This window comes from Xiphophorus maculatus, chromosome 19, assembly GCF_002775205.1.
Source record: "Xiphophorus maculatus strain JP 163 A chromosome 19, X_maculatus-5.0-male, whole genome shotgun sequence".
Lineage (NCBI taxonomy): Eukaryota > Metazoa > Chordata > Actinopteri > Cyprinodontiformes > Poeciliidae > Xiphophorus > Xiphophorus maculatus.
This window is the reverse complement of record NC_036461.1, coordinates 13,164,767-13,191,926: the sequence shown is the minus strand read 5'-3', so window position 1 is coordinate 13,191,926 and position 27,160 is coordinate 13,164,767. Positions and strand designations below refer to the sequence as shown.

The 27,160-nt window shown below is 38.7% G+C and overlaps 1 protein-coding gene across 2 annotated transcripts in view; it reads left to right on the top strand.

The window, feature by feature from the left end:
• trappc12 (trafficking protein particle complex 12) overlaps positions 1 to 27,160 on the top strand; it is a 30,184-nt gene that overhangs the window by 228 nt on the left and 2,796 nt on the right. Inside the window, exons 2-10 of one of the 2 annotated variants that reach the window (XM_023352671.1) lie at positions 844 to 2,134; positions 2,952 to 3,068; positions 17,956 to 18,069; positions 18,441 to 18,579; positions 21,532 to 21,644; positions 23,340 to 23,412; positions 24,315 to 24,388; positions 25,711 to 25,809; positions 26,744 to 26,847. In XM_023352671.1, coding sequence (XP_023208439.1) covers positions 854 to 2,134; positions 2,952 to 3,068; positions 17,956 to 18,069; positions 18,441 to 18,579; positions 21,532 to 21,644; positions 23,340 to 23,412; positions 24,315 to 24,388; positions 25,711 to 25,809; positions 26,744 to 26,847 — 2,114 coding nt within the window. In that variant the 5' untranslated portion in view covers positions 844 to 853. The remainder of the gene's footprint in view (positions 1 to 843; positions 2,135 to 2,951; positions 3,069 to 17,955; positions 18,070 to 18,440; positions 18,580 to 21,531; positions 21,645 to 23,339; positions 23,413 to 24,314; positions 24,389 to 25,710; positions 25,810 to 26,743; positions 26,848 to 27,160) is intronic. The other variant, XM_023352672.1, reaches the window with a different exon arrangement.

Below are 27,160 nucleotides of genomic sequence, written 5' to 3'. Positions count from 1 at the left end.
TTGCTATGTCAAGAGAGTAACACTTTGAATCATACCCGCATAACAACATAAAACAACGTACACTAAATTTACTTCTGTATCTGTATGTCAGTGGCAATGATATGTTTTGTAGCTATTAGAGTTTGTACTGACAGGAAGTCAAGGTTTTCAACTTCCTGAAAGGAAAATAGGGAACACAAGACAAGGGAGCCTTGGGTTTCCTACCCACATCATTAATAATCTAGAAACTAGGCATATTCCATGTAGACGTACTTCTCAGTAAATTCAAAGATTGTCAGAAAGCATATTTCCGCAAAATTGGAAAAAACACATATTGCATATCTCGCATACAGAGCGATACATTTCAAACATTTTATTTATTTATTTATTGTCATTTTTCTGATGATTGTGGTTGAAAGCAAATGAAAACTTCCAAGTTCTGTTTTTCTGAAAATTAGAACATTATAAGATAAATACAAAAAGGACAATTTTTATTAAGAAATGTCACCATACACAGTTTTGGAAAAGACTGTTGACCACAATCAAAGACAAGGAGGTTAGAACATAGTTGTTTTGAAAGAAGCAAGCTTGTCACCTTGTGCTTTCTCCATGATTATTAGATGAACAACCATTTAAGATTCAGAAAAAGTCATCCTTATTGGCTTGTTTCTTACTATTATTTCCATGCCTTTAGAATCAATTGGATCAGGATTTCAAACGGGTTTTGTGGTTATTAAACTGTGCAGAGCTAAAACTTTAATTTTTGTATTCTTTAATAAACTGAACAAAAACTTATTTTAACATAGATATTGTGATATAGGGACAAGCCAACTTTAAAATTGTAATAAGTTTGTGTTTCTTCAGAAGCATTAAGATGGACAAAGGGGAAGCTCATGCCCAGCGGCCCGTGTCTTTGGGCATCACGGTTGATGATGAAGCTGCAGTTTCAGAGCCTGCTGCAGAAGCCTCCAGTCAGATTCCCTCCATAGATGGCATCCTTCCCCAAGAAGACAGCATCGATCTGGGCGGCACAGACTTTGTCACACCCCCGGGAGACAGCATCATCACACCCACTGAGAGCTTGATGGACAGACTAAATGATCAGATGATGGAGAGCGTCATGATTTCCGACTCACCTAACAACAGTGAGGAGGACGACGTGGCTCCTATCGACTCCTATCTGGATGGTGGGGAGCCGGAAAAAGCAACCCCTGGAAACATAGAGGGGGACAGTGAGATTGGACAGAACACGACAGAGATTAAAGTTTCAGTGGACCAACTGGAACAGGAATGCTCTGAAGAGGAAATAACAGAGGAGGAGGCCACACACCAGCAAGTCCCAGCTTCTGTCTCACCTCAAGACGATACTTTGAGTCCAGCTGCTAATGATGTACCAGTCAGAGGGATTAGTCCTAAAGATGAGCCTGTGCCAGTGTGCACCATATTTAGCCAGAGCACCCTGCCGAAGTCGTTGGTGCCCGATGGCTTCCAGCCTACCCTGATCAAGTCCCCCAGCTTTACTATGGGAAGTGCAGGTGGAAGTGATGAAGCTGTGACCCCCAGTAAGCTAACTGCTCCCCTAGTTTGTCAGCCCAGCCCTAGCCTCAGTAAGTTCTTTGCTGACAATGGACAAGCCAATCCAGCCTCTGACTTCTTTGATTCTTTTACTGCTCCATCATCCTTTATTTCTGTTTCTAACCCCAACGCTGACCTTTCTCCTGGGGCTGGCCCGCCACCCATGCCTCTTACCCCTGAGCGCCAGCTCTCTTCAGCCTCCTCTATTTCCACCCCAGGAGCACTTTTAGACTCTGCATCTCCCACGCCGAGCCCAGTGTTTGGCCCTGCTCCCACTGAACCAAACACCAACTCCCAACCGCTTCCACCCCAGACTGTCCCAGCTCCAAGTCCGGCCCCAGTCCCCATTCCAGCCACACAGGCACAGCCCTTCAACCAGCTCCAAGCTGTGTTCTCAGGGAGCGATGACACGTTTGCGATTGCTCTGAGCTTGAGTGAGGTGGACAGGCGACATGATGCCTGGCTGCCTTGTGAGGAGACGAGGAAAGTCTTGATATCTGTTGCCACCCATCAGTACAGCCCTGCATATGTAGAGAGCAACAAACTCACAATGCCTGGGCTGAAATTTGACAACCTGCAGGTAAGACAGCAGCTGTCTTCACATTGATTAGTGCAAAAATTTGTAAAGGATCAGTCATTATTATTATCAGTCTCACATTTAATGACATTAACATTCCTTAAAATTATTTATCTTGCAAAAGCATTCATACCCCTTGATCACATTTCCTCACATCACAGTTACTAACCTCAATATTTTGGGATTTTCTACAGCAGAACTGTGAAATGTTTGTTGTCTTTTTCTTAAGAGCTCTGGATGTACTCACCCTTCAGCAGTTCACACACTATTTTTTACCTTCACAGTACCATTTTTGCCCCCTTTCCTACAATGATTTTGTACATGTAAACAAACCTTTTTCTTAACAATGAACTTAAAGCATGGTTCATTTATTTATTTTTCAGGTATTTTCACAAATTATGGCACTCCTGCATATAATTTTATGTAATTGTTTAATGTTTTCTAAAACATTTTATTACACCAGTTTCATTCATTTTAGTTCTGACACCTAGAAAAGGACAGATTACATCCATGTATTGAACCAAAGTAGCTAAACATTCTACTGCTGGTAGTTTTATGCATTGGAAATACAGTTAAGACAATTATTTTAATAACTTTTTGATTGATATGGATTCATGCTTTGTCGAGTCAAAAACCTGATCAAGTAGTAGAACCATGGTATTTTTTTGCAAACAATTGGATGGACTCTAGATGCCCTTAAAGCCCACAGTAGATATTTTTAGTAGATGAGATATTAATGCTCGGGGTGTTGGGAACATAATGTAATGGTAAAAATAAGACATTGTGGGTTAACTGTAATCAGTATTGTTTTTTGATGCAGGGAGATGCCGTAAAAGACCTCATGCTTCGTTTCTTGGGAGAGCAGGCAGCCATGAGGCGTCAGGTCCTCACCGCCAACTCTGTGGAGCAGTCCTTCATCGGCCTCAAGCAGCTCATTGTAAGTGGTTTACAATATTTTTGTTTATGAACAAACTGTGAAGTGTCAAGTCTAAAAAAGCTGAGCATTGTAAAAAGGTTTCAAATCATAGAGTTTTGCACTTTTCCCTTGCTTGAAATAGTTTAAATATACAGTGCCTTGCAAAAGTATGTATACCCCTTGAATTGTGATAAAACAACACAAAGCAGTGTATAATAGTGAAGTGGAAAGACAAAATCTTCTGTCAAAAATATTCTTATTTATAAGGTATCTGCAAAGTGTTGTGCAAGACAAAATGGTGCTGTTGGGAAAAAAGCTTGTTGTTTTACCACAAGTCACATAAGGGACAAACACAAGGAAGAAGGTGCCCTGGTTTCCTAAACAAAACTCCAGGTCACACTCAACGCACTTTTGCCATGATGCAGAATGGTGGTGGCAGCATCATACTGTGGGGATGGTTTTTGTCAGTCAGGATAGGCAATTATGTCAGAGTTTATTGGACGTTGAGTGGCACAAATACTTTAGATGGAAGCAGAGCAACATCTTCTAAATGTGCAGCTAGAAAAAGATGGAATGGTTTAGCTCAAAGTACATACATATGATGAAATGGCGCTGTCAAAGTCCTGACCCAAATTGAGATTCAGTGGCAAGACTGAAAGAATTATGTTCACAGATGCTCCCGTTTAATCTGCTCTCATTCTGTTTCGCAAAACTGTCAGTTTCTAGATAGATCAGGTAGAGACAAACCCCGAAAGACATAAAGGTATAATTTCATTGAATGGTGGCTCTAAAAGTATTGACTTAAGCTAGCTTAAGTCAATATTCTTTTCTATCCATTTCAGGATAATGAACTGCCTTGTGTTGGTTGATCAGAAAAAAATTTCAGATAAAAATAAAAAATGTTAACATTTTATCAACTCTCTTATTCTGCAGGTATACCTGCCTGTCTGGAAAGTAAAAATATTTTGCATTTTATTCAGAACTAATTTCGAGGCTGAAGTCTAATTATTTTAATAGACAGTGACAATATTATTATCCTCCAAAACATTTATGTTCCAGAATGCAGGATATTCTATAGAATCTCGTTTTTATTTGAAGGGCACCTTGAATTTTAATGATGTAATGAGATGCCCACCTCATCCATCATATAAATTGTTAGCCAAAGAGACAAAGCTAGATTGGACTTTGAAAAGTTTTGTTCCATGCTGCAGACTTCAGATGTTTGATTTGGAGAATATGCAAGTCTTGCGTAAGGCTCCTCAATGAGTCCCGGTGCTAAACATCATTACTCAAGCACAGGCCCTGTCATCGAGCTGCACTTCACTTTCTGGAGGTAAATGACAAAGCTGCAGTAAGTTACTACAGCTTGGCATTCTGTGGCATCTACAGACTGTCTGACCTTTGGACACTCAGCCTGTAAACGTCAGTGATCCTGCTGAAACTGCCACCAGGTTTGGTCTCAGCTGACTGAAAACAGTGAATCATTCACCTCCTTTCAGTTCAGATTATAGTTCTTCATCTGCTGAGCATAAAAATACGTGACTTTCTGTGTGACCGTGCAGTCTCACCTCATTCCTTTTTCCTGCTGCCGTCTATCCATTTTCCCACCGCCACCCCAGCCTTGATGCGTTCCCTCCATCACAATTCATGACCCACACATGACCCTGAGAGACAGTTGTTATTTAAGACATATGCACAGCAGCTTCAGCAGACAGTGTTATAGACTGGGAAGGGAGGGGTGGAGTGAGGAGATGGAGAGGCAGAGATCCACTCGGCTCACAAGTTCTTTTCTCCTGCTGTGCCCATGTATTATGCATGGGACTGCTGTGCATATTTCAAGGGCCTTCTGGACTCGGTGTATATATAAACACACACAAGCTGGTACTTTCAGTTTCCCTTCCACTGCACTATATGGTGTAGGTGAGTGCATGTGTTTGAGTGTATGTGTGAGAAGATGATATGCCGTCTGCTGATTGGTGTGGGTGGCTCCCTGGAGCACCGACTGAGCGAAAGGGGAGAACTGGGGAGCCGGTAAGGTAATGCAGCCCTACAGCAGAGACGGCAAAGAAGGAGAAAGAAAGTAGTGGTGTGTGTGAGTGAGATGTATAGAGACGAAGGAGGGCTTCACCTGGCCTTAAGCATAAACAGAGGTTGTACCCTACATTATATATGTAGGGCTTATTGGACACTTTGATACTACTTTATCCTAAAAGAAACTGATGGAAGTTTGCCGTTTTAAAAACTAGGGCAACTGTTGGAACTGTAAGATATATCATTAGCAAAATGTCAATGTAGCAGGGGACTGCTTGAAACTCTGAGGCCTTACTGGTACTGATTTTAAAAGACATGCAGGTTGACTTTATTTAGTATTTCTGAAGGTAATAGGTTGCATTGCATTTTATGCTGGGCTGTCATCCTAAAGGTCTGAATACAAATTGGAAGGTAAAACATGCATCATTCTCTTTCGGCTTAACAATTATGCACCACTTGGAAATAACCTGTCATATGAAATCCAAATGTAATTGTGGTTGTCAACGTGACAAAGTCATGTTGAAAGAAACATAAATATTTTTGCAAGACACTTCAAGTTGTCACAACTTGTTTTGTCAGGTTTAACATCTAATGTATGATTTAATGATACTTTGCAGCCTGCATAGATGAAAAAGTAGTGTTTTTTAAATGTTTATAAAAATTGAAAATACATTAGTGAAAATTCTTCTCAACTACTTTATACTACTCAGTTTTTAAATTGAATCTGTTGGTGTTGAACTATGGCATGGTATTAGCTGCTAGCTAATAATTGACTCCTAGTTTGAAACATTTCTTTCACAGTTTTAGTCTAACTTTACCTTTGAACATCAAATCTAAATTGTGTTGTGTTTTAGGCTACTAATTTGATTCGGCATTGCTTTGTGGCAGGCTTTTTACCCTTATTTGCCCACTAAGCTCTACACATTAATAAAACAGCAGTATTCTGGAGAGAATTCTGTTTTCTAAAAACAAGGGAATTCTATGTTTTCAGTAGAATTGTTAGTATTAGTAAAAGCCACAGAAATAACTGAGAAAATGAGCTTGAAACTTTGAAAGTTTAAAAGTTATTAAATTAATTATGAGTCAAAGTGACTGTTTGAAAAGTTTCTATGGCTGATGCCCATAGAAAAAATAAAGTCCAGATATTTGATGTTGATTAGTTTTACTCTGTAAAATTTATATTGTTTTTAATAAGTCATTTTTGTGGCATTAGGATTATGCTAAGACATCAATTGTATGGTAGGTGGTAATGAGATGAATGGAGGAGCTCCAGAGGAGAAAGAGCCTCCAGTCCAGATGATATCATGGGACCGAATTGCTGAGATCTTTCACTGTTTTGAAATTATTGCTGACTAAGCTACAACTAATTCAAGGCTCTCTATGAAACGTCTGTTTGAGAAATATTGCCATATCCTAACGAAAGCATAATGTTTTGTTGCTGAGTTGTCAGGTTAGCAACTGCTTGCTGTTTTTAAATTGTAAACTGTTGAACCTCAAAAAGTGTGCTTTTGTTGATTGTCACTTTCCTTTTTGGGCTGATTGCCCAATCTGCTTCTGATTGGCTTAGATGTTTTCTGGTCTCTCTCTCTCTCTCTCTCTCTCTCTCTCTCTCTCTCTCTCTCTCTCTCTCTCTCTATATATATATATATATATATATATATATATATATATATATATATATATATATATATATATACACATTGGTTTTGAATCTGTAACAAGCTGACTGTGGCATGTAGCCAAATTTCATCCATTTTGCCCAAATAAAAAAAAACAACTTGGAAACACCATGGAATGCTGGTGTTCCATTTTTTTTCTTTTTTTTTTAGATTCTTCAGCATCATGCACTGATCTACTCTAACTTTTTTTCACTCTAGAGTTGTGCATACTTACCACTTTGACTGTTGAACGTAACTTGAAAGCATTTGATTAACGTGATTTTGTGCAATTATTTATCTTCCCTATCTTCCCTGCTTATCTCCCTCATTTTGTAACCTGATCATGCACCCATGGCTTTTACTGACATATATTTTTTGAAATGCACAGGAAAAGGGTCTGTATAAAACACATATACATAGTTTCGTTGTTGATCCTCTAATCAAAATCACTTTTACCGATGTATGGATCAGACAGCCTCTTCTCCGTTTCCTGCCTTCTCTTTTTGAATTCTACTGATTTACTTGCTAATAAATTATGAAATTTCTAAACTTCTGAGATCAAACAAGCTCGTAGATCAAAGCTGCCGAAGGTGATGTATCTCAAAGAGCTGGGAGGGAAGGTTAAAAATGAGAATATGAGAGGATGTGCACAAGCAAGCAGAACATGCACCCACACACACCATTACTCATATGCAGACAGGGAAATGAACATGTCAGAATGCTGCTGGCCGTTAAAAGCAGATTATGGGTCAAGACGTCCAATCAGTCATATAGTGCGGAAACACCCCTTCTTGTACCTTCTACCTGCTCTTCAGATGTCTGATTGGACATCCACATTCCTGTGTCTGACCTGTATTTGCTTCATGACATTATACATTGTGTGATGTTTGCTGTCAACTGTGATCCTCCTTAGTTTATGGCATTTTGCTCTGGTGACATTAGTGCTCCTTTAATAGGGCTGCTTTCATGTGCGTTCGTTGCAGAGCCCCGCTATGAGCTGGCAGAATGAGTCATGCTGCAGAGCCTTGGAGTGACTGCACCCTATGGCACCATCAATGCTCCCTTTATTCATACATGAACTCACATGTTTATAGCATACACAAAAATGTCCTAAAAACAGCCAAATGTAAAAAAAACTGTAAAGAATAGTCAATTTTCTCTTTGAATAAATGTAGAGGCCTGATTTCATAGACACAGTCAGTTTTCTTGCAGATAAAATTTACACTGGAGAAAAACTTTACCACTACTTTACAGATCTGATGAGATGTCTTTGATGCACCTGCTTAAAGAAAAAATAACTTCCTTTGGACTAAAAAAAAGCTTAAAAATATCACTACTGTTTAACTCTGGAGATGTTTTAAAGAATTTCTTTCTTACTTGCTTGCTTTCTTTATGACCCTTCTTCTTATAGTCTTGTTTCCTTCCTTCTTTTTTCTTTCTCATGTCCTTCTTTCTCATGTCCTACTCTCCTTCTTTAGGTCATAAACCCTCTCTGTCCTCCAATCATTTCCCTGTTCTCTGCCTTCTTCCTTTCTGTTTTTTTTCAGTTCCTCATTCTTTCATTTCTCTGCTTTTTCCTTCCTTCCTTCGACACCCTTCTTATACCCTTCTTCTGTTTTTCTGTCCCTCCTTGTTTCCGTCCTTATTTCCTTTTGTCCTTCCTTCCATTTGTCCCACCTCCATTCCTAGTATTCTTCTTTCCTTTCTTTTGTTCTACCTCCCTTCCATCTCTATCTGCCTTCTTGCTATTGTTCTATTTGTTTTTTGTGTTTTCTTCCTTATTAAAAGGAAGCAAAGGTATGTATTTCCATCTTTCCTTCCTTCTTTGTGTATTTCATGATCTCCTTCCATACATCTTTCCTTGTACCCTACCTATTTCCTTCTGACCTTCCTTGTGTCCTACACCCCCTTTCTGTACTTCTTCCTTTCAACCTTTTCCTTTTTTCTTTTTCATTTCCTCTCTTTCCTTTGTTCTTTTTGCTTCTCGTGTCTTCTTTGTTTTATTTTTCCTCTCCACTTTTCCATCCTTTAATTCTTCTTTTTTTATTTTCTTCATTTCTTGTACCTGTACTGTACTTCTTCTCTGCCTTTGTTATTGACCTTCCTCTCTTCTTTCTTTCCTTTATGCCCTGTCTCCATTTTTTCCTAGCTTCCTACCGTCTTTCTTTGTTTCATTCCTTCCTTCCATCTTGCATTCATCTATGCATTCAATTGCACACTTTGCCCACTGTAGAAATATATATCTTTAATTTGTAGTCAGTCTTCACAGTGGAGTCTGTAGTGAGGTTTAAACAACTGAATCAGGAAACTTAAAGAACTTTTGCATGAAGCATTTTGTTGGAACCCTGTTATACATTTGGTCCTTAATGTATAATTCAGATATTAGAAGAACTGTGATTACAAAACTATGCACTCAATTGTTTAATGTCTATAAGAAATCATTAAGCAAAGTTTATATAAGCAAAATTATCTAACTCTCTGACCAGTAAGTGATTAAAAAAAAGAACTCTTAAGTGCATGTTTATTTGGTCCTTAAAAGAACCATAGCTGTTGATGACACTGGATAATCTATGCATAATTCGGGACTGCTTCTCTAGCCTTCTCTCTTTGTCTTCCAGTGACCTCAGTCTCCTCTCTTGTCTCGACTGTGGCGTGGTCAGCAGTGAGCTTGTCTCTGGCTCAGCACCACCCAGGGCTGGCCTCATCTGTCCCCTTCATTAGCAATCACCCACCTCTTCTCTTTCTCATCCCCTCTTTCTCCTACGTCTTTGTCTCTCTCCTTCTTTCTTCTTTACTGCCCGCCAGAGAATCTAACCTCTCCTTCCTCCCACAGTTTGACTCCGTCTGGGCCGGAGGCCAGCATGTATGTTTGTGTGTGTCATTGCGTGTGCAAGAAGAGAGAGAGAAAGAGACCCACCTCGGCTCGTTCAGACAGCCTCCTCATAATGACTCCAACGACCCAGCTGCTACATTGCACTTTGATATCATTGCCCTAACCTTTACTTGTCATTATCATAACCTTTCTACATAGCTGTCATTTCCACCACTAGTTACTCTCACAGACTGGGGTCTGAGAAACGCACTGTCAGCTTTTGTTGCGCTGAAGGGCATGTTTAAACCTTAGCAGAAGTTGTTCTCACCTTGCACTATGTACAGTGACTGTGGCCATATGATCCTTGTTGCAAAGTGCAGGTAAACTTCACCCTGTTGCTTACCAACATAGTGCCTTCTGACATCTCAGGAGTGACACAGACAGAAATGGTTTAGGAAATGTTGAAGTAGAATATGACACTTTATGGCGGTATGTCACTGCCAGTATGCCGGTGTATGGGACTTACAGCCAGTGCTTCACATTTAGTCCCCCTGGCACAGACTACTGCACAATAGTACATTGGTTGAGATGACTGACAGAGAAGTCTGCAGCCTCAATAATATGGTGCAAAATTTTAAGTCGGCCTATTGCTGTATTTTAACATCTTCCTCACACTGATTTCAATATGGTGATAAATGGCCCGTTTTAATAGAATAAAGAACGATGGTAGTTATTTATTGTTATGATGCATTTGCATCATACCACCACAAATCACGTCTGTTCTGTATGTAATTGCACATTTCAATCTGGAGAGGCTCAGACGGAGATGAGAAGACAATTAGAAGAGTTTATTGACAAACAGAATTTAAAGTCTTTGGCGCTCGGGCCCCGGCTGGGGATAACGGTTATCGCAGCGTTAGCGATAGGCTTCAGATGAGCATCCCCGATGCTGTTAGGAACGTCATCCCCCGGGGCCCGGCACTGGTGGTGGAGGTTGAAGAAGGGTGCGGGCCTCAGGACCGAGCGAATGGAGGAGAAGGGGTGGTGGTGGGTTGAGCTCGGCTGGAGAGCGAAGGACGCCATGAATGAAGGTCCTTATCAGCTGCGACTTGGTCGATGATTGGACGTGACGTGGCTTGGTCCGGCATTGATAGGTCGACAATTGTGGGCTGGTCGCTTCAATTAACGGGTCCCGGTGGGGATAAAAGAGTCTTCCAGTTTGAATTTGCGCCTCGGCTTCATTTCAGCTATTTTTATTACTCATTTTAGTGTACTGCCTTGCGAAGCAAGGTTGTACATTTAAATCAATCTTTTGTAAAATAAGAATTTAAGCTATTTTTTTTTATCTCAGGCTAGTGCACTAACTTGTGGAAGTGTCCTTACTTTTTAGGTAGTGTATGATCAAACCAACAACTAATTTAATAATGATTAGATTGTGTTTTAAGTTGTACAACATTCTTATGGTTTATACCTTATAATATTTGCATCCTTTTATCAAGTAGGCTTTGTGTACATCTTAAAATTACATGTTACAAAATGTTGACAGAAATCATAACATTTAAGCAAATCCTAGTATAAATGAAATTATGTAGTTTTTTTGCTCATTTTGAAGGATTCTTATAGTAGGTTCATTGAATTTCTAATGACGCACCTCATGGAAAATTATTGCTACCTCCTAACATTTTCTATACTTTTTATGTTATAAACATACCTCATTCATATCTATAATTTATGTGGATTTTATTTGAAATAAAGTTGTGCATAGTTATTATATACATTTAAATGATGAAGTTCTTAAACATTCTGCTATTTATAACAACTCAAGCTTTGCCTGATTGGATTAAGTTCATTTGTAAATATCCATCTGCAAAGGTAAAATAAAGTGCATAGTTATCTTCACAACCCTTTGGAGTACCCTTGAATGTACTCCAAAGGGTTCATGAACAGAATTTTGTTTAATTTATGTATGCTTTTTCATCATACATAAATTTTTGGTGATTTTTCAGTTGAGAGTAATTTACTGTGTTTTGTTTGATTATGTAGAATACTTTGAAATTTATTGAAGTCTGAAGCCTTAATGTGATAAAAATGTAAAACAAAAGAAAAGGTTCAACAGTTATAAATAACTTTCTCTCACTAGATTTTCAGTTTTAGTTTCCATGTCAACTACCATCTTCACCTCTGTGTTGTGCGCTACGAATAAAGACTTGCCTACTTTGGGAGCGTTGATTGCAGATCAGGGTGGGCACACAGCTCTGAAAGCTGTCCTCCGTAGCACTCTCTGAGGGGAATAAGAAATGGCGTTACTGTTGACAAGCAAACCGTCAGGCTTTATCCAGTTGCCCACAACTCAATCAGTGGTTGATGTTACCCAGAGGAACCTCACTTACAACATGAAGCAGTGTTGAGCCAACTTGGGGAGTATTATTGGGAGTTTTCTTGCAAGCTATGTGCAAGTATAGTGTATGAACGTGGTGTTTTATGTTGCCTTGTGTCTCACCATCTCTCTGTGATATTGTTTGAAGAGTCAGAGTGATTGCCTGTGGGAGACAAAACGACTGCTTTGTGAACTGCATATCAGCACAGTAACCGTCCCTCAGCTGGGGGGCAATATCTGTCCCCTGGTTCAAGTGTCCGCAGGCCAACAACAGAGGCATCAAAGTGGAGCTAGCCAATGACTGGCATACACTTTTAGGATATTACTATATTTTCCTACAGCCTCAGTGTAATCCAAAATGCAGAAGCTTAATTGAAGTAGCACTGGAGCTCCCTCTGTTAACCAGGGCTGGTGTGAGGAAGCCCTTTTAAGTTTGATTCGCCTGGAGGCCCCTGGTCTTGTGAGAGAGAGCAAGTGGGCGTTCGTTTGTTCATCAGGCTTTGTTATGCAGAGGTTTTTTTCAAACTCACCAAAGGATAGACATACTGAACTTCCGATCTTCAACACAATTAAGAAGCATCACCCCTTTTAACTGGCAAAGAAACTAATTATGTGTGTTTGTGTGTCTGAGGGAGTGAAGGACATTATCTGTGCACATTTTTATTGCATACATTTGCATGGGTGTGTGTCAGAGTTTGGGTGAACCACTTTTAGTCAGACTTGTTAATTACTAATTGGCTTGTTATGTGTAGCTTTAAACATACTGAACGCATTTACTCTGCAAAATATTTTAAGTAGCTATGCTACTTTTCAATTCCTTAATAGCCTTTCTTCATGTCCTTCATCTTTGTAGTGTTTTAAACTAATGCAAACATATAGGAGCCATTAAAACAAGATGAAAAATGTAACTTTCCTGCACTGTCTGAGACATGACAAAAAGAATCCCAACACACATATTGAGCTTCTTATTTGATAAGACTGGCAATAAATCACCATGGTAATGCCTCCTTATTTCTTTTGGGATGGAGCTGATTATAAATTATTGCTAAGTCATTTAAGCTGTGCTAAATTATTAATCACCATCAGTCTATTGCTTAGATTTTTTTATCCCACCACTGATTTTGTGTTAATTGAAATTATTCAAGCCTTTGATTCACAAAGGTCAAAACAAAGAGGGAAGTGATGGGACAAGGAATTCTTTCTTCTTTGTTATTTTTTGTTTCAAATGAAATTTAGTCAACAGACGGTCATGTCTGCTTCTGAGATTTCTTAAACTATCCTACAGGGTTTTTGGAGATTTTCCACTTCAAAGGTAAATGTATATTACCTTTGAAATATACAATGTATATTTCACCTGTAAGGATCAGAGTTTAACAAACTATCAGGATGGTATTTTCATAAACTATACTGCTCTATTCAGAAGGCAGAACATTTGAGAACACTTTGTATCAGTCTATATTTTTGCTTAGGACACTGTTGGAGTCTTGTTTACATCTATTTGCCTGACATCTGACAGTATTGTGAATGGAGGGATATCACATTCAGGATTTGTTCAATTGAAGCTGGATCATTTTCTGTTGCTGTATTATTTACACTTTTAGGGGTGTTCCGTAGGGCTCAGTCCTTGGCACAGCATTATTTTCTATAAATATGAATAATATTGCTTACATTTCTGAGAAAAAAAATACTGATTATCAGAACTTCAATACCTCTACAGATGGCTCTTTGTTCTTTTTACGTAATAAAAATATGTTTGAACCATCTTTTTGACACTAAAGGCAGTTTCTTGCTATAATTTTTTGTCCACCTTCATTCACTCTTCTAGTATTTAATGCAGTCTTTCTGTGTGTGATGTTATCAGTCATCTGCCACTCTCTAGTTACAGAGTCTGTTATAAATACCACATGCATAAACATGGGGTAACACAATGTGTTTCCAATTCTTGTTTGCTACTCATCATTGCATTTTTGCATAACCCAAATTCCTTATCTAACTACCAGCTTGTTTGCGTTGCCTGTTGACAGCTGCAACTTTATTGCTGCTAATCATGTTTTGTAGATGATTATTACCTGAAGGAATTTTGTTTAAATTACCTTACAAACTACATTTTGCTCAGTTTGTAAGGTCGTTTAAAGCTGTAGCTGGAATCCTTTAAAAATGTACAAATTCACCTGGACAGTAGCTGATATTTTCCCCCCCTCATATTCATGGGGCTGCATAGCATCAGGAAATCTTCTGATAGCGATAATATTGGTAAACATTGTGATGATATCTGATACGATATGATCTGTACCTCTTATTCTCCTTTTCACTCTTTCTCATCGTCGCATCCTTCAAATTTTGACCTTTAGCGTTTTAGGTAATCTCATCTGTCTCCAGGGTGAGCATCGGTTGCCATGAGACTCTGACTGGCTAAGCATTACATTAGCATGTACTATATATGTTCATAAAACTTGGAAGGTCTTAGGCAACAGTGTTTTGCAATATGAATGTTTCGCATACTCATGTTGTCAATGCATTTGTAACATATTGGGCAGCCTAACTTATTCAGATTGCATGAGAGCAGTGGGGGACGTCTTAAATGTTTCTAAAATATATGCTGCTGTTTGTAAAGACCCATAATGGTTTCTTTTTCTTCAGTTGGCTAAACAAAGATTAAATTGGAAATATATAACAAAAATACTGCAGCTTAGAACTGCTCCTCAGAAGGCCTGCAGCAGCAGGTTCATAGACTAATGGACCTCATTCATCCTTTAGTCGGCAGCAAAACAAGAAAATGCACAATCTCAGGAAATAAAAGTACTCCCTATAAATTTTTTTCTTCATAACTTTATCTAGATTTGTTCTTTTAATTTTATTCTTAGTGTTGGACAAATTATTTCTCAGATTGGACAATCTTCTATAATCAATAAAGACAACTTGTGTGCTAATAGAGAAAGTCAGTGTGGCTTAAACCCTGCTCTCTGGCTGAGTTTCAGTGAGTCTGACCTCAAAGATAAAGCGGGCTATGTCAGGCAGGTAGAATAAGGCTAGCCGACCAAATTGGCCTTGAGAAATTGAAAAGATAAAACATGTTATATCTGACATTGTAATGAATACTGGCAGCATGAGCAAAGACCCTTTATGTTCTAAATGTTAGATTAGCATCTGGATACAGTCCCGCCTATGATTGTTCACATAGTTTCTTTTCATCAGTGAGGTCAGACCTCGGTCTGCTCAAATTTAAATCACAGTGAGCCTCAGATGTCTGTTATTATCCCACTCGAAGGGCGCTCACATTACATCTTCAGCGGAGTCCTGACCCTGTCACCTTGCCACTCGAACAATGCAGGCCGTTAGCTTGCTTCTCAAATCACCACCTCCTTTTTCGGCTCTAATGTTTGGTTTGGTTCAAGACCTAAAATTACAGGGTGGTGTAAGATAATATCAGAGCACTGAGTTATGCAAGGGTGTGATGCTGCATCGTTGCATAAGGACTGAGCTGAAGTTCACTTATTGAGGCTTTGGCACTTTTTTTTTTCTTTTTTTGACTATCCGCTTTGCATAAACTGTCTCCTCCACATTTTGCTGTCTGCTCCGCTGGCCACTGTCTCTAGACTCTGAGATCCTGTTTCAATTTTTATAGTTTTGCTTGTTTCCCTCCTGTAGCCAGCTTTAAAGCCTTTATTGTTCCTCTATTAATGTCGGCCAGATTTCTTTCATCCACATCCCATTCGTGCACCTCTGAAGCCCTTTATCCTTTTCTGTCCCGTCTCCACTGTGCGTCTGTGTGTGTATGTTGAGGAATGCAGCTATCGCACAACAATCAGCCTAAATCCCAGCCTCACGAAGACACTTAGAGACAAACGCTTGCACACCTGTCTTGTTTTTATGCCCTGTGGCAGGGCAGCGGTGTACTGTAGTAGGATGTGCTTGTGTGTGAGTGAGTGCAGCTGCTTTTGGCCATCCATGCTGCCTCCTCGTTTTCAGCTTCATTTCCCCCCCTAATGAAGATTCAGAGGCAGTGCAGCTACTGGCGCAGGGCAGGAGAACTGAGCGGAGGAGGGCGGGACGAGGAAAGAGCGAAGCACGAGGAAATGACAGCAGGAGGAAGAGGGAGGGAAAAATTAGACCGTGATGAAAGGGAGAGGAAGTGGGAAGATGGAGGGAAAACAAATGTAGGAGAAACATGAAAAAAGAAAGGAAGAAAGGATGAAGTTGAAAGAGAGCATCTACAACAGAGAGGGACAAAGAGAACGCTGATGAGTTTTGCGATAAAGATGACTAGAAAGAAAGTTACCCCCTCTATTTCGCTGTCTCCTAATTAGCTCTCTGGCTGTGATGAATGGCGCGGCACTTAGGACCCAATCGGCAAGCCGACCTTGTCATGTGTGCTGATGGGGTGGGGTGACTCTCACACCTCCGCCTCCTCTTTCCTCTTCTCTCTATTGTACCACCTCCTGTGGAAGCAGATGCTGCTAATATCTGGGTCTGTGTGTGTTTGTATGCATATTCACTCCTTCTCTGGGTTTTAGTGCGCTCGTACGTCTTGTACATCGGCATACATGAAAACGCAGCCTTTGTTTAATTTGCTGTGTTTTCTATATTTCAGGCTTAGATGTAGTGATATTATCATTGACGTTTGCATATATCTAAATGAGTACATCCTCAAAATCAGCGAATTCCTGTGAGTTTCAGAAATAAGTCTATTCCTATCAGCACGTGTGGTTATTGTGATGATCTGCTCTAGGTGCAACAAAAAAATAGAAAGAAATTTATAATACTGCTGCGCTCCTCTGTAGCTTGCTGCATCCGTTCCACAAAAAAATAAATTGAACTTTGAATATTAGTTTGATGCTAATTTTTCAGTTTGCCTTATTTAATTATTCTTGGTGTGGAATAATGAAATTAAAATTTCACGCCAAGTCTCTGAAAGTAACCCAGGTACTTTGGGTTATCTTTGGAAGTGATCTTTGGAGTGTAAATAAAATTGGGGTTTACTTACATTTTTATTAGTACCATGATTACCATCTTCATTACAAGATACAATTTAGGATATTTTAAGCTTTGTAATTAATTTTCACCTTATATTACCTAGACACAAAGAAACAGCAGTTTTGAGCTGGAATGAGATCACCAAATAAACTTATATGCGAATATAAATATATAAGAACTCCAAGTTCATAGAGTTATAGTAATATTTTTTGAGAAACAAAAATATAAGTGTGGAAATGAAAAGAAGACTTTTGGAAAAAAAGTGGCTATCCAGGCTTTATTTCTCACCCCAAAGTAAATGCTTTATCCCTCCTACATTATACACTTACTTTTTTCCTTCCTTCAGTGTTTCCTTCTTTTTTTATTTCTGAATATCTGATTGATTAGACACCTTTTCTTAAAACCACCATATGATAAATGTATTTTTTGACTACTGACTAGACCAAAGGGGTAAAACATTAAATTAGCCAAATCCATTTTCAAGAAAAAAAACTAATTGAGCTCCACTTTTGCCTCTTTTTAGATTAAAATTGGATTCATTTTGCTGTTTTTGCTCTTTCTTTAATACGGTCAACTTGATTTTGTTTATTTATACAGACACAAATCCACATATTGTGATAAACCTCCAATTGTCAGGTATATAATTAGCCTTAGCTAAAAAAAAAACCCTCCAGGATAACTTTGAGCTAAAAGTTCAGTTTGTTTCACATCTCTACTCCTTGCATAGGAGATCTTTTCCTCTATTTCAACATCTTTTAGATTTCAACATCTAAAAGCTCTGGACCTCCTGTTGGTCTTTTCCATAACAAATAAGCAGTAGAAACAAGGATTGAAGTTTTTCATTCTGCATTCATATTTCTAGAACTTTAAAAATTCATGTGTGAATGAGAGAAAGAGCCTTAAAAAAGATCAGATTGCAATGCAGAATTATTGAACTACAGAACTGTCATTAGAGGAAAGCAGAAATGTTGCTTCAGACAAAATGCATGATTCATAGCAGAGTCAGTCAATCAGTGTGGCGTCCCCCTGACATGTTGCGACTCTTCTTCCCCGCAGAGCACTAAGAACTGGCGGGCTGCCGTGGATCTGACAGGACGGTTGTTGACAGCTCACGGTCAGGGATACGGAAAGGCCGGCCAGCCAACCTCTCACACCACTGACTCACTGCAGGTAGTGACTTCTTTTCATTCATCCATTCCTCTGTTTGTACCCATCGATTGCTGTGTTTCTGTTTGTTGCAGAAATGATAGGAAAAATGTTCTAAGTCACTGCAATCTAATTAGTCTTTAGCAGCCAATAAAACCCATTTAGTATTTAGCATTAGTACTGTTAATGTTAGATTTCTTCTTCTGATGTACATCTGCAAAGGTTGAATTGCATTTTATTACAGATAATGTTTAAGTGGCACTGCTCAGAATGAAGTGTATAATAATTGATCTCAAATGAAAAGATAAAAACATTGCTTTAGGTTGATAAAAAAAAGAGTTGTTTTATCTATTAAATCACATTAGTTTGATAAATTTGTTTGTTTTATGCTCCAGCTCTGGTTTGTGCGGCTGTCTCTTCTCACCAAGTTGAACCTTTTCCAAAATGCTGAACTGGAGATTGAACCCTTTGGCAACCTCGACCAACCAGATCTGTACTATGAGTACTATCCAACTGTTTACCCTGGGAGGAGAGGTACGAGCATATTCACCACATTATTTTCTGGCATTAACATTCTACAGTACTTTTAGTTTTGACCACACAGGTCAGATGCTCAAAGTTAAGTACTCCTCAGCCGAACAACCATGATTTTTTTTTTTCTTCAAAATTACTTTTCTATTTTATTTGTCCAAAAGCTTTTCCATGAAAATTGCTTACAGAGAACTTGAAGTTTAATAGTATTTTTAATAAGAGCTCTGAAAAACTGAAAGCATGCTCTCGAAGAAGATTCTGCATTTTAACCAAGTTCTTTGGAAACACAAGCACACCACCACTGTCCTATTAAATATTCAAAGAAAAGTTCTGCCACAAGCTTGATATTAGACTGTATCATTGAGAAGCTCCAACAGCTCTACTTGTCTCCAGCAGTTCTTTGGTTTTGTTTTTCCTCTTTTTTCCTCTGCATGAATTGCTCTCTAATGTATTCCCATTACTTTGGATCTGCTTCGCCCCTCGGGCTACCACAGTGAAGGCAGCAGCAGAGACACAGCTGCACATACACAACATTTGAAGATTCACTGCACAGCCTTCTAAAGAGAGCACCGATTGACTTTCCATTGCTCAATATTAAACGCTTTATGCCCTACTAGGTGTTCAGAGACAAACTGGCGTGAGTTGTTGCCTGGCATCAGAATTCGAACATGTCTTTACTCCGGCTCTTGCATCGAATATCTATTACCCGCGATCACATTCTGTGTATGCCTTAAGTCACGACTGCCCCATATATCTCTCTTCTAAAGGATTGAGATCGACCAAGCACTCAAATAAAACAAAAAGTCGATGTTTGTTTGTTATTATTTTGTTTATAAAATGAAAACTTGGAGACAGTGGTAACTTCACTCTTTCAGTGGAAGCGCTTAGGTAGGGGTGGGCAATAAAACAGTAATGATATCTGTCGCAATAGACTTGTGATCAATTTTAACAGAAAATATGTCCAATAGGATGTAGAATTTCATTAATCGCCAATGTTTAATGAAACATTAAACATCTTGCATTTTGGGAGATGTAGGCAGAGAAAAGGCCTTAGTCAGTCAACAAGGTTGATGTGATCAACAACCACTCTTAAATAAACTAGCAAAAGCCTAATGGGTAACATCCGCAGTAGCAGTTTCATGTTGTTCCCAACATATTCAGACATTTTTTACTCCTCAAAGTTCTGCGCCCTTGGTTTACTCAAAGCTTTATGCTTTTATCACAAATATGAAAAATCTTAGTTCTTTGAAATAGATCATTACCATTTATTTTGACTCACCCAAATGGATTTTGTGTAAAATGTTTTTTTGTTTTTTTTTTCAGATATGTTAAAACCAGCAAGCAGAGACAAAATTATCTTTGGCTTCTAAAGTTTGTAAGAAGAGGCTTTTTTTTGCCTTGGTGTTGTGTTTTTGTTAACATTCATTGCACTCAGAAATTGAATGAACAGAATTTTAACTGTAGATGACACTGTGACGTGGCACTAAAGAAAAATATTACCAAAACTTCACATCATCATTCTATTGCTTTTCTGCTGTCTTTCTGCCTTTCACATGGGAATTGTTGACATATGGTTGGTATGAAATTTTCCATGTTCTTTTTTGTGTCCTCTAAAGCCTAGAATGAGAAGACTCCATAAGTACAAAATGCTAAAGAATCTAAAGGACCAAAATTATTTTTATAGAAAAGTTTGTAATCTGTTGTCTTTCTGTCAACCTAACCATCAGAATCAGACTCTATTGTCATTGTACAGAATCGCAATGGAAATGTTTCTGATTCTTAGTATCTAGCCTCCATAGAAAGCTGTGTGACTGAGACTAAAACTAGAGCTTTTTCCAACGCAGTAATATGGTTTCAGTAAGGAAGGTTGATGGGAGAGTCTGCCAACCTGTTTCTTTAGCATTGTAAAGAACTGGCAAGCACATAATAAGCAACAACCACAGTGACCTGCTTGTAAATGTTGAAAAGACAGGATCCCTGGTGTTATGAGGACTACAGAGTTAAGACATGTTCTAGTTACAGCAGCTATTCATTCACAAAAGAAGCATGCCTAGATTATTTTATTTTAATGAAATAACTATCCATACTGCCAAAGAAACTTTCAAAAAACACCAAATTCTAGCTAACAAAAGTTCTGGCCGAGAAGTAAAAATGAAATTTTAATCTGATTCCAACTACAAGAGCCCAAAAAGACTGAAGTGAGTAATGAATCACTTCAGAAGATAAAACTGTGTAAAACAGGACAGAATCGCAGACGGTATGTGTTATGGGGGAAAACAAGAGTGTATCATGGCCTCCATTTTTAGATGGCGAACACCAGCGGATAGAGAATATAGATAGAAATTGAGATACACACTGGCAGAAGCAGCAGCCAAAGATGGAGTAGCTCGCAGAGTTTCAGATCAGATGACAGTATCAAAGAGACCCTGATCAAAGCCTGGGGACTCACCTGAACACAGGCTTTTGCTCAGGGGTGTGTGTGTCTGTCTGTCTGCATACTGTGTGTGTGTGTGTGTGTGTGTGTGTGTGTGTGTGTGTGTGTGTGTGTGTGTGTGTGTGTGTGTGTGTGTGTGTGTGTGTGTGTGTGTGTGTGTGTGTGTGTGTGTGTGTGTGTGTGTGTGTAAGAGTGTGAATGATGTAGAGGCAGGCAGAGGGATGAGGCAGGCAGATGAGTGATGGAGCTGTGCGGCACACAGAGATGGAGAGATGAGAGGCTTTAATAAGCAGCCATACGTAGCTCGGTGCCATCTGTAGGTTCCTGCCTCCAGGGCTGTGTACAGTCTGTGTGTGGGTGGATGGCTTTATATTCTCATCTTTCTGTCTCCACTCTCCTGCTTCGTTCCCATCCCACCCCGTTCCATATTGTCCCCTCTTCCTCACACATTCTCTCCCTCCCGTTCCTGTCTTCCCTCCACCCATCTCCACCCTTTTTTGTTGTTGTTGTTTTTCATCCAGGCTCAATGGTGCCTTTCTCCATGCGGCTGCTGCACGCCGAGCTTCCCCAGTACCTATCCAAACCCCAGGAGGCTCTGGACCGCCTGCACAACCTCAAAACTGTCTGCCTTGCTGTTAGTGAACGCACACGTCCACACACACACAAACACACAGCCTCAAGATGAAGTTTTTAGTCTCCTAACAATCTTCGAAGTCCCTAAACTTCCCTAAAATGTTGATATTTTAATTAATCTGGAATGCACCCTGTGTCTTGAAAAATATGTATTTTAGGTCTGAACAAGTACAGAAATAAGAAACATGATGTATATAAAAACTTTTTTTTTCTTGCAAAAGCAAGAAAGATTCATTTCTGCAAAAAAAAAACAATTTAGTATCTGACACAATCATTTATGGATTTCAAGTTTCTATTTTGCTTATTGACATTCATTCAAACATTTATAAAAGTAGCATAATTGCATAACATTTCTGAGTGGTTAAATAAGCCTCTAAGCTGTTGGAAATTCTAAAATGAACATGAGATTTTCTTAAAGATTTTAAGATTATTCCATTTTCTCAAAGATTGTGTTTAACAATAGCAGACTTAATATTTTAATAATAATGAAGTTTTAAGTTAGCATAACATTAATGAGCATTAAAAACTATTTAACACAGGAATTTGAAAATAATAATAAAAAATAATTATGCCTTAAAGAATCTTGGTCCTAAACCTGGCTACGTAAATGTTCTGACAGAGTAGGATTTGGACAGAAAAGATACTTTAATTTAATTTAATTAGAATTACTGTAATTATTTAACTTTTGAAAGATGAAAATCTTAAAAAATAACTTCAGCTTTAATTAACTGAAATTTCTTTTTAGCTACTTAGCTGATGCTATACAACCACATATCTTTCTTAAATATAGAATGGATATGTTCACTGGATTTATATACAAAGAAGTTACATAGAAATAGTAGATATTAAAAACTGACCTCAAAAATTTTCCAAAGAAAATAATAAAGTGGCATTAACTGTATTAAATATTATACTAAAAGTTTTTGAACTAATAAATGTACACCTCGAAATATATACATACATATATATATATATGTAGAAAAAATATGTTTTTTGGCCACCCCAGGTAGAGAAATGAAAAAGTCTTAAAAACTAAACTTACAGCCAGATAAAATTAGTTTTTTGTCCAGAAAATAAAAATAGGGAGAAATCGGCCAAGACACTGATGAACTGAAAATATCAATATCGATGTAATTTATTTTACATGAATTATTAGGGGGTACGAGTAAGTGTGGCATTGAATGAGTATTATAAAATAAAATATGTGTGTGTTACATTTTTTAGACTATATTTAGTTAAACCTTAATTTTAATATTGCTTTTCTTGTTATAATAAAGTTTCTGCTACTCAAAGACACTTTTTTAATGTTTTAGCAGTTGAAATGTAAATGCATTATTTTGTTTAAAAGTATGTATTAAACAAGATTTGGCTTGAAATGAAGATTTCCGTATTTGACTTAAACCTGTTGTCTGTAATTGTTATGAAGTAAGCTGAATGATAGAAGGTGTAAAAGTTCAACTCAGCTCAAAATTATTTGATTTGGTTTGTAGCTTATTCTTTACAATTATTGTTGAAAATTAAATTTAAACAGTAATGGTGTTGAAAAGGTTTTTTTATTATTATTATTATTTGTTGAGACTTGCAGAAACCCTGACTTAAAAAAAAGCCTAAATATAATCTGAGAACTCATTTTATTTGTTAACATGCTTGTGCTATTTAAAATGCAGGCACTAATTTAAATCCCCTGCCTGCACAGATACTGGAAAACCTGGAGAAAGGCTTGGCAGAGGATGGCAGCATGATCACCCTAGCACAGGAGAACAGGCAAGGTAAGCAAACACACCGCAGAGAATCCGACCTGGCTGCGTTCCCAGACTGCATCGCATCGTGGGAGGAAAGTCAGGTCACGGGCCTGAACAGTTAATCCAGATGCACACCTGGCGCAGGACTGCAGCATACCTCAGCCACACATACAACCACCCAGTCTCAAGCACACACCTATGCAGTAAAAGTGTTTAGCCCCTCACTACTCCGCTGCTCTCACTGAATGTTAAATGTTCTCTACAGCTCTTCACGCCATTTGGATCAATACGGATCAATCCTGCCAATCCACTCACATCTGCACTGGAGTGTGCGAGGGAAATTTACCCAGATCCGCCTCCACGCAACTTGAATCTGACCTAGAATCGGGGCCATGTAGCTTCTAAATACTTCTTCAGCATCTGTTTATCAGTTCGAAAATGTGCCCACCGATAGCTTCAGCTGAGCTAAATACTGGAAAATTAGCTGGGTGACTCATGTATGACTGTATCCGTGAGGGCGCCTCGGTTCAGCCGGTTTCTCCTAACAAAAGCAGCGTAATGGCTGTGTCCTCTTTCTCTCCTACCCACACAGACAGTCGATAACGCAGGGCCTTGCCTTCACACATCAGAACCCCACTGAGTGATTAGCTCTTCCCTCAGCTCCGTCTCCCACAAACACAGTGATGAATAGTAACAGGCTCTTCCCACAGCAGACAAAGAGGAAATGTGCCGCAGTGTCTTCCTCAGCACCTCGCCTTAAAATAACCCAGGTGCTACAGCTGGTTGTAATGAAAGGGACGGAGGAGTGAAGAGTGTGGAGGCTTTTCAGAAAACTAGGATATCTCAGGAATACCCAAAAAGCGATAGGAGAGAAAATAGAAAGTCATTGAACCCCTCCCTTTTTCACCGTGTCTCTTTCCTGTTTATAGCATCCCTAAAGCTGTGGAGGTCTCGTCTCAGTCGGGTCATGTACTCCATGGCCAACTGCCTGCTGCTGATGAAGGTGGGTGCGTGTGTTTGTGTGTCACTGTGGGTGTGAGTCTCCGAGATCTCTGATGCCAGGCTGGTGGTGGATTCACAGTGAAATCCCCACAGACTGACCACTAATTGGATTCTTGGTCAGAGAAAGAACGAGCGGAGAGCAAAGAGGGGGGAGGTGATAGTGGTGTGGGTTCAGATCAGGCTGAAGAGAGAAACACAGTGCCATCTACTGCAGAGACATGAGATTACAGTCAGTGCAGTTTCATTCCGGACCTGGATTCTGATCCCCAGCATCCCGGTTCTGCATTTTAGGATTGCAAAATCCTAAAATTTGTGAAAAATAGCCAAAATATGCAAATAGCATTTAAATGACCTTTCAGAAACCTGAAGAATTTTAGATCAAGAACCTCGCAAAGTAAATTCAGCATTTTTTGGAATCAAAATGTAAATACTTCTCCTTCAAAAGATCACAAAAACCCAAACAAAAATCTGCTTTTTTTTTTTTTTTTACAATTTAGGATTTATATGAGGGATTTTTTTCCCATAATGTTGCTCTGTAAGTTTTTAGTTTTGTCTTATTTTTCTTTGCTTCACAACAGTTCGAGTCCTTCTAGGTTTTCCTGATGATCAGTTCTCCAGGCATCCTGAAGAAGAAGATAATTATAATAAAAGTAATGATAATGTAGAAGTAGTTTTTTAAGCAAATGACAAACATCCTGTAAATCCAACAGAATTTTTTAATAATTTTTTTTTATTATTAAAAAATTGAGTTTAGAATGCTTTTTATGCAAGACCCATGACTCAGAGATGGGTGAAACATACAAAAAACTGTACAAAGAAATGTTAAGAAAATTTGTGAAAAATAGCCAAAATATACAAATAGCATTTAAAGGACCTTTCAGAAACCTGAAGAATTTTAGATAAAGAACCTCGTCAAGTAAATTCTGCCTTTTCTGGAATCAAAATGTAAAGAAATGAAGGTTCTGTCCACATTAAACTCAATTTAAAGGCAAAGTCAAAAGTTTGAGTGCATTCATATGCACATGCATGTTCAGTACACTCCTCCCGTGCCCCCTCTCTCAGCTCGGTACACACCGAGTCCACACACACCCCTGTCTGACCTCTTTGCATCTTGTCGCTCAGCTTTCAAGTCACCAAGTGAGCGATGCGTCGCAGCACATCGTCGGCGTGGGTGGAGGGTCTCAATGTCCTGCTAACTGTCTGACTATGCTCTTTCCAAACTCTGCTCTGTTTATCTCTCTCCACCCTTGTATTTTGTTTCACTCCTTTTCCACTCATTGTTCCCACTCACTGAATGCAATCTTGGAACCTATTTGTCCTCAGGACTATGTTCTGGCAGTGGAGACCTATCACTCCATCATCCAGTATGAACCCCAGCAGAGAGTGCAGCTGCTCAGTGGAATCGGACGCATCTTCTTGCAGGTCTGTGCATCACCAGATGGACGAATGGACTATAAGACTCCCTGGACACAGAATTAATTATCCTAGCTTTGCACAGTATGCCTTATGCTCCAATAGACCAAAAATAAAAACCCCTTTATTTTCTCTTAAAGAGGTTTTGATTAATGTTGTGCAAATGCAAGACTGTAAACCAGCAATCCATATTTTTCTTTTTAAAGGCAGGAATGGTTTGACTTATTTTTTATGTTAGAGGATTATTTTTCTTTTGACATGCAATAAATATATTTTTTAAAGTGTTAATGTCTTTCAGCTTTGGGTTCATGCTAAACAAAACCCCCTGAAAACAAGAGGTCTATGCAGCTCTTTCTCAGCAACAACATTTTATTGAAAAATGTTGACCCTGCTATTTTTGGCAGTCAAGCAACTTAGTTGTACTTGCTTAATGACTTTACCATAATGCCACCTTTTTAATATTTGTGCTGCATTAAACAAGTGCCACCACATATATTACAGGCATAGAGAGCCTGAATGCATGGTACTTTAAAAATTAGAAAACACTTATTGCAGTCCAAGCTGAGTGGTATTGTGATTACCATAAATTTGTGAGAGTAAAGTTACAAAGAGCATTTTGTTCCAGATGCAACTTTCATTTGTCTTTCATCTAACAGATGTTTTATGTACATATAAAACACTGCTAAACGTTTATATGTTGCAACTACTCTAGCAAAAATGTTCTGTTGAATTTGTATGTAATATTGTGGTTTGTTGCTGCTGGAAGCAGATTGAATAACTTAGAGAATGAATGGGTTTCTATTCCAAAACAGTGTTTAGATCTTTTTTTCTGCAAGGATGTTTCTTCCTTGCAGATTTTTCTTCCTTCCCTGTTTTCTTTAGGTTTTTTTTTCAGGCAGACATAGATCAGCAGTTAATGTACAGCTGCTTTGTTATTTCCCAGATTGGAGATGTGAAAACTGCAGAAAGATACTTCCTGGACGTGGAGAAAGCCTACGAGACAAAAGGGAGTAACCTCAGTCACGCTACATGCGTTCTAATGAACAGGTACATGCAGATCAAATGTTTCGCACCTATGGGGTAAAGTTTGTGCTGATCTGGGACAGAATACACAAATTTGTGCCTGATTTTCTAAACAGGAGGTAGCATCTTTGCTCTCTAGCCTGAGGTGGTGGAGAGTATTAAATAACACCAGCATGTGTTAATGATTACTTCAGTAAAAGGTCTGAACTTTGGGTGATTGCGACAATGTTTTTTCCCCTTTTTTTGGTGTTCTGTTGTGGATTTGCTGCTGTTTATTGAGTTAATTGGGAGGAAAGTTCATATCATCAGAACTACAGAGATAATCTGAAGCAATGTT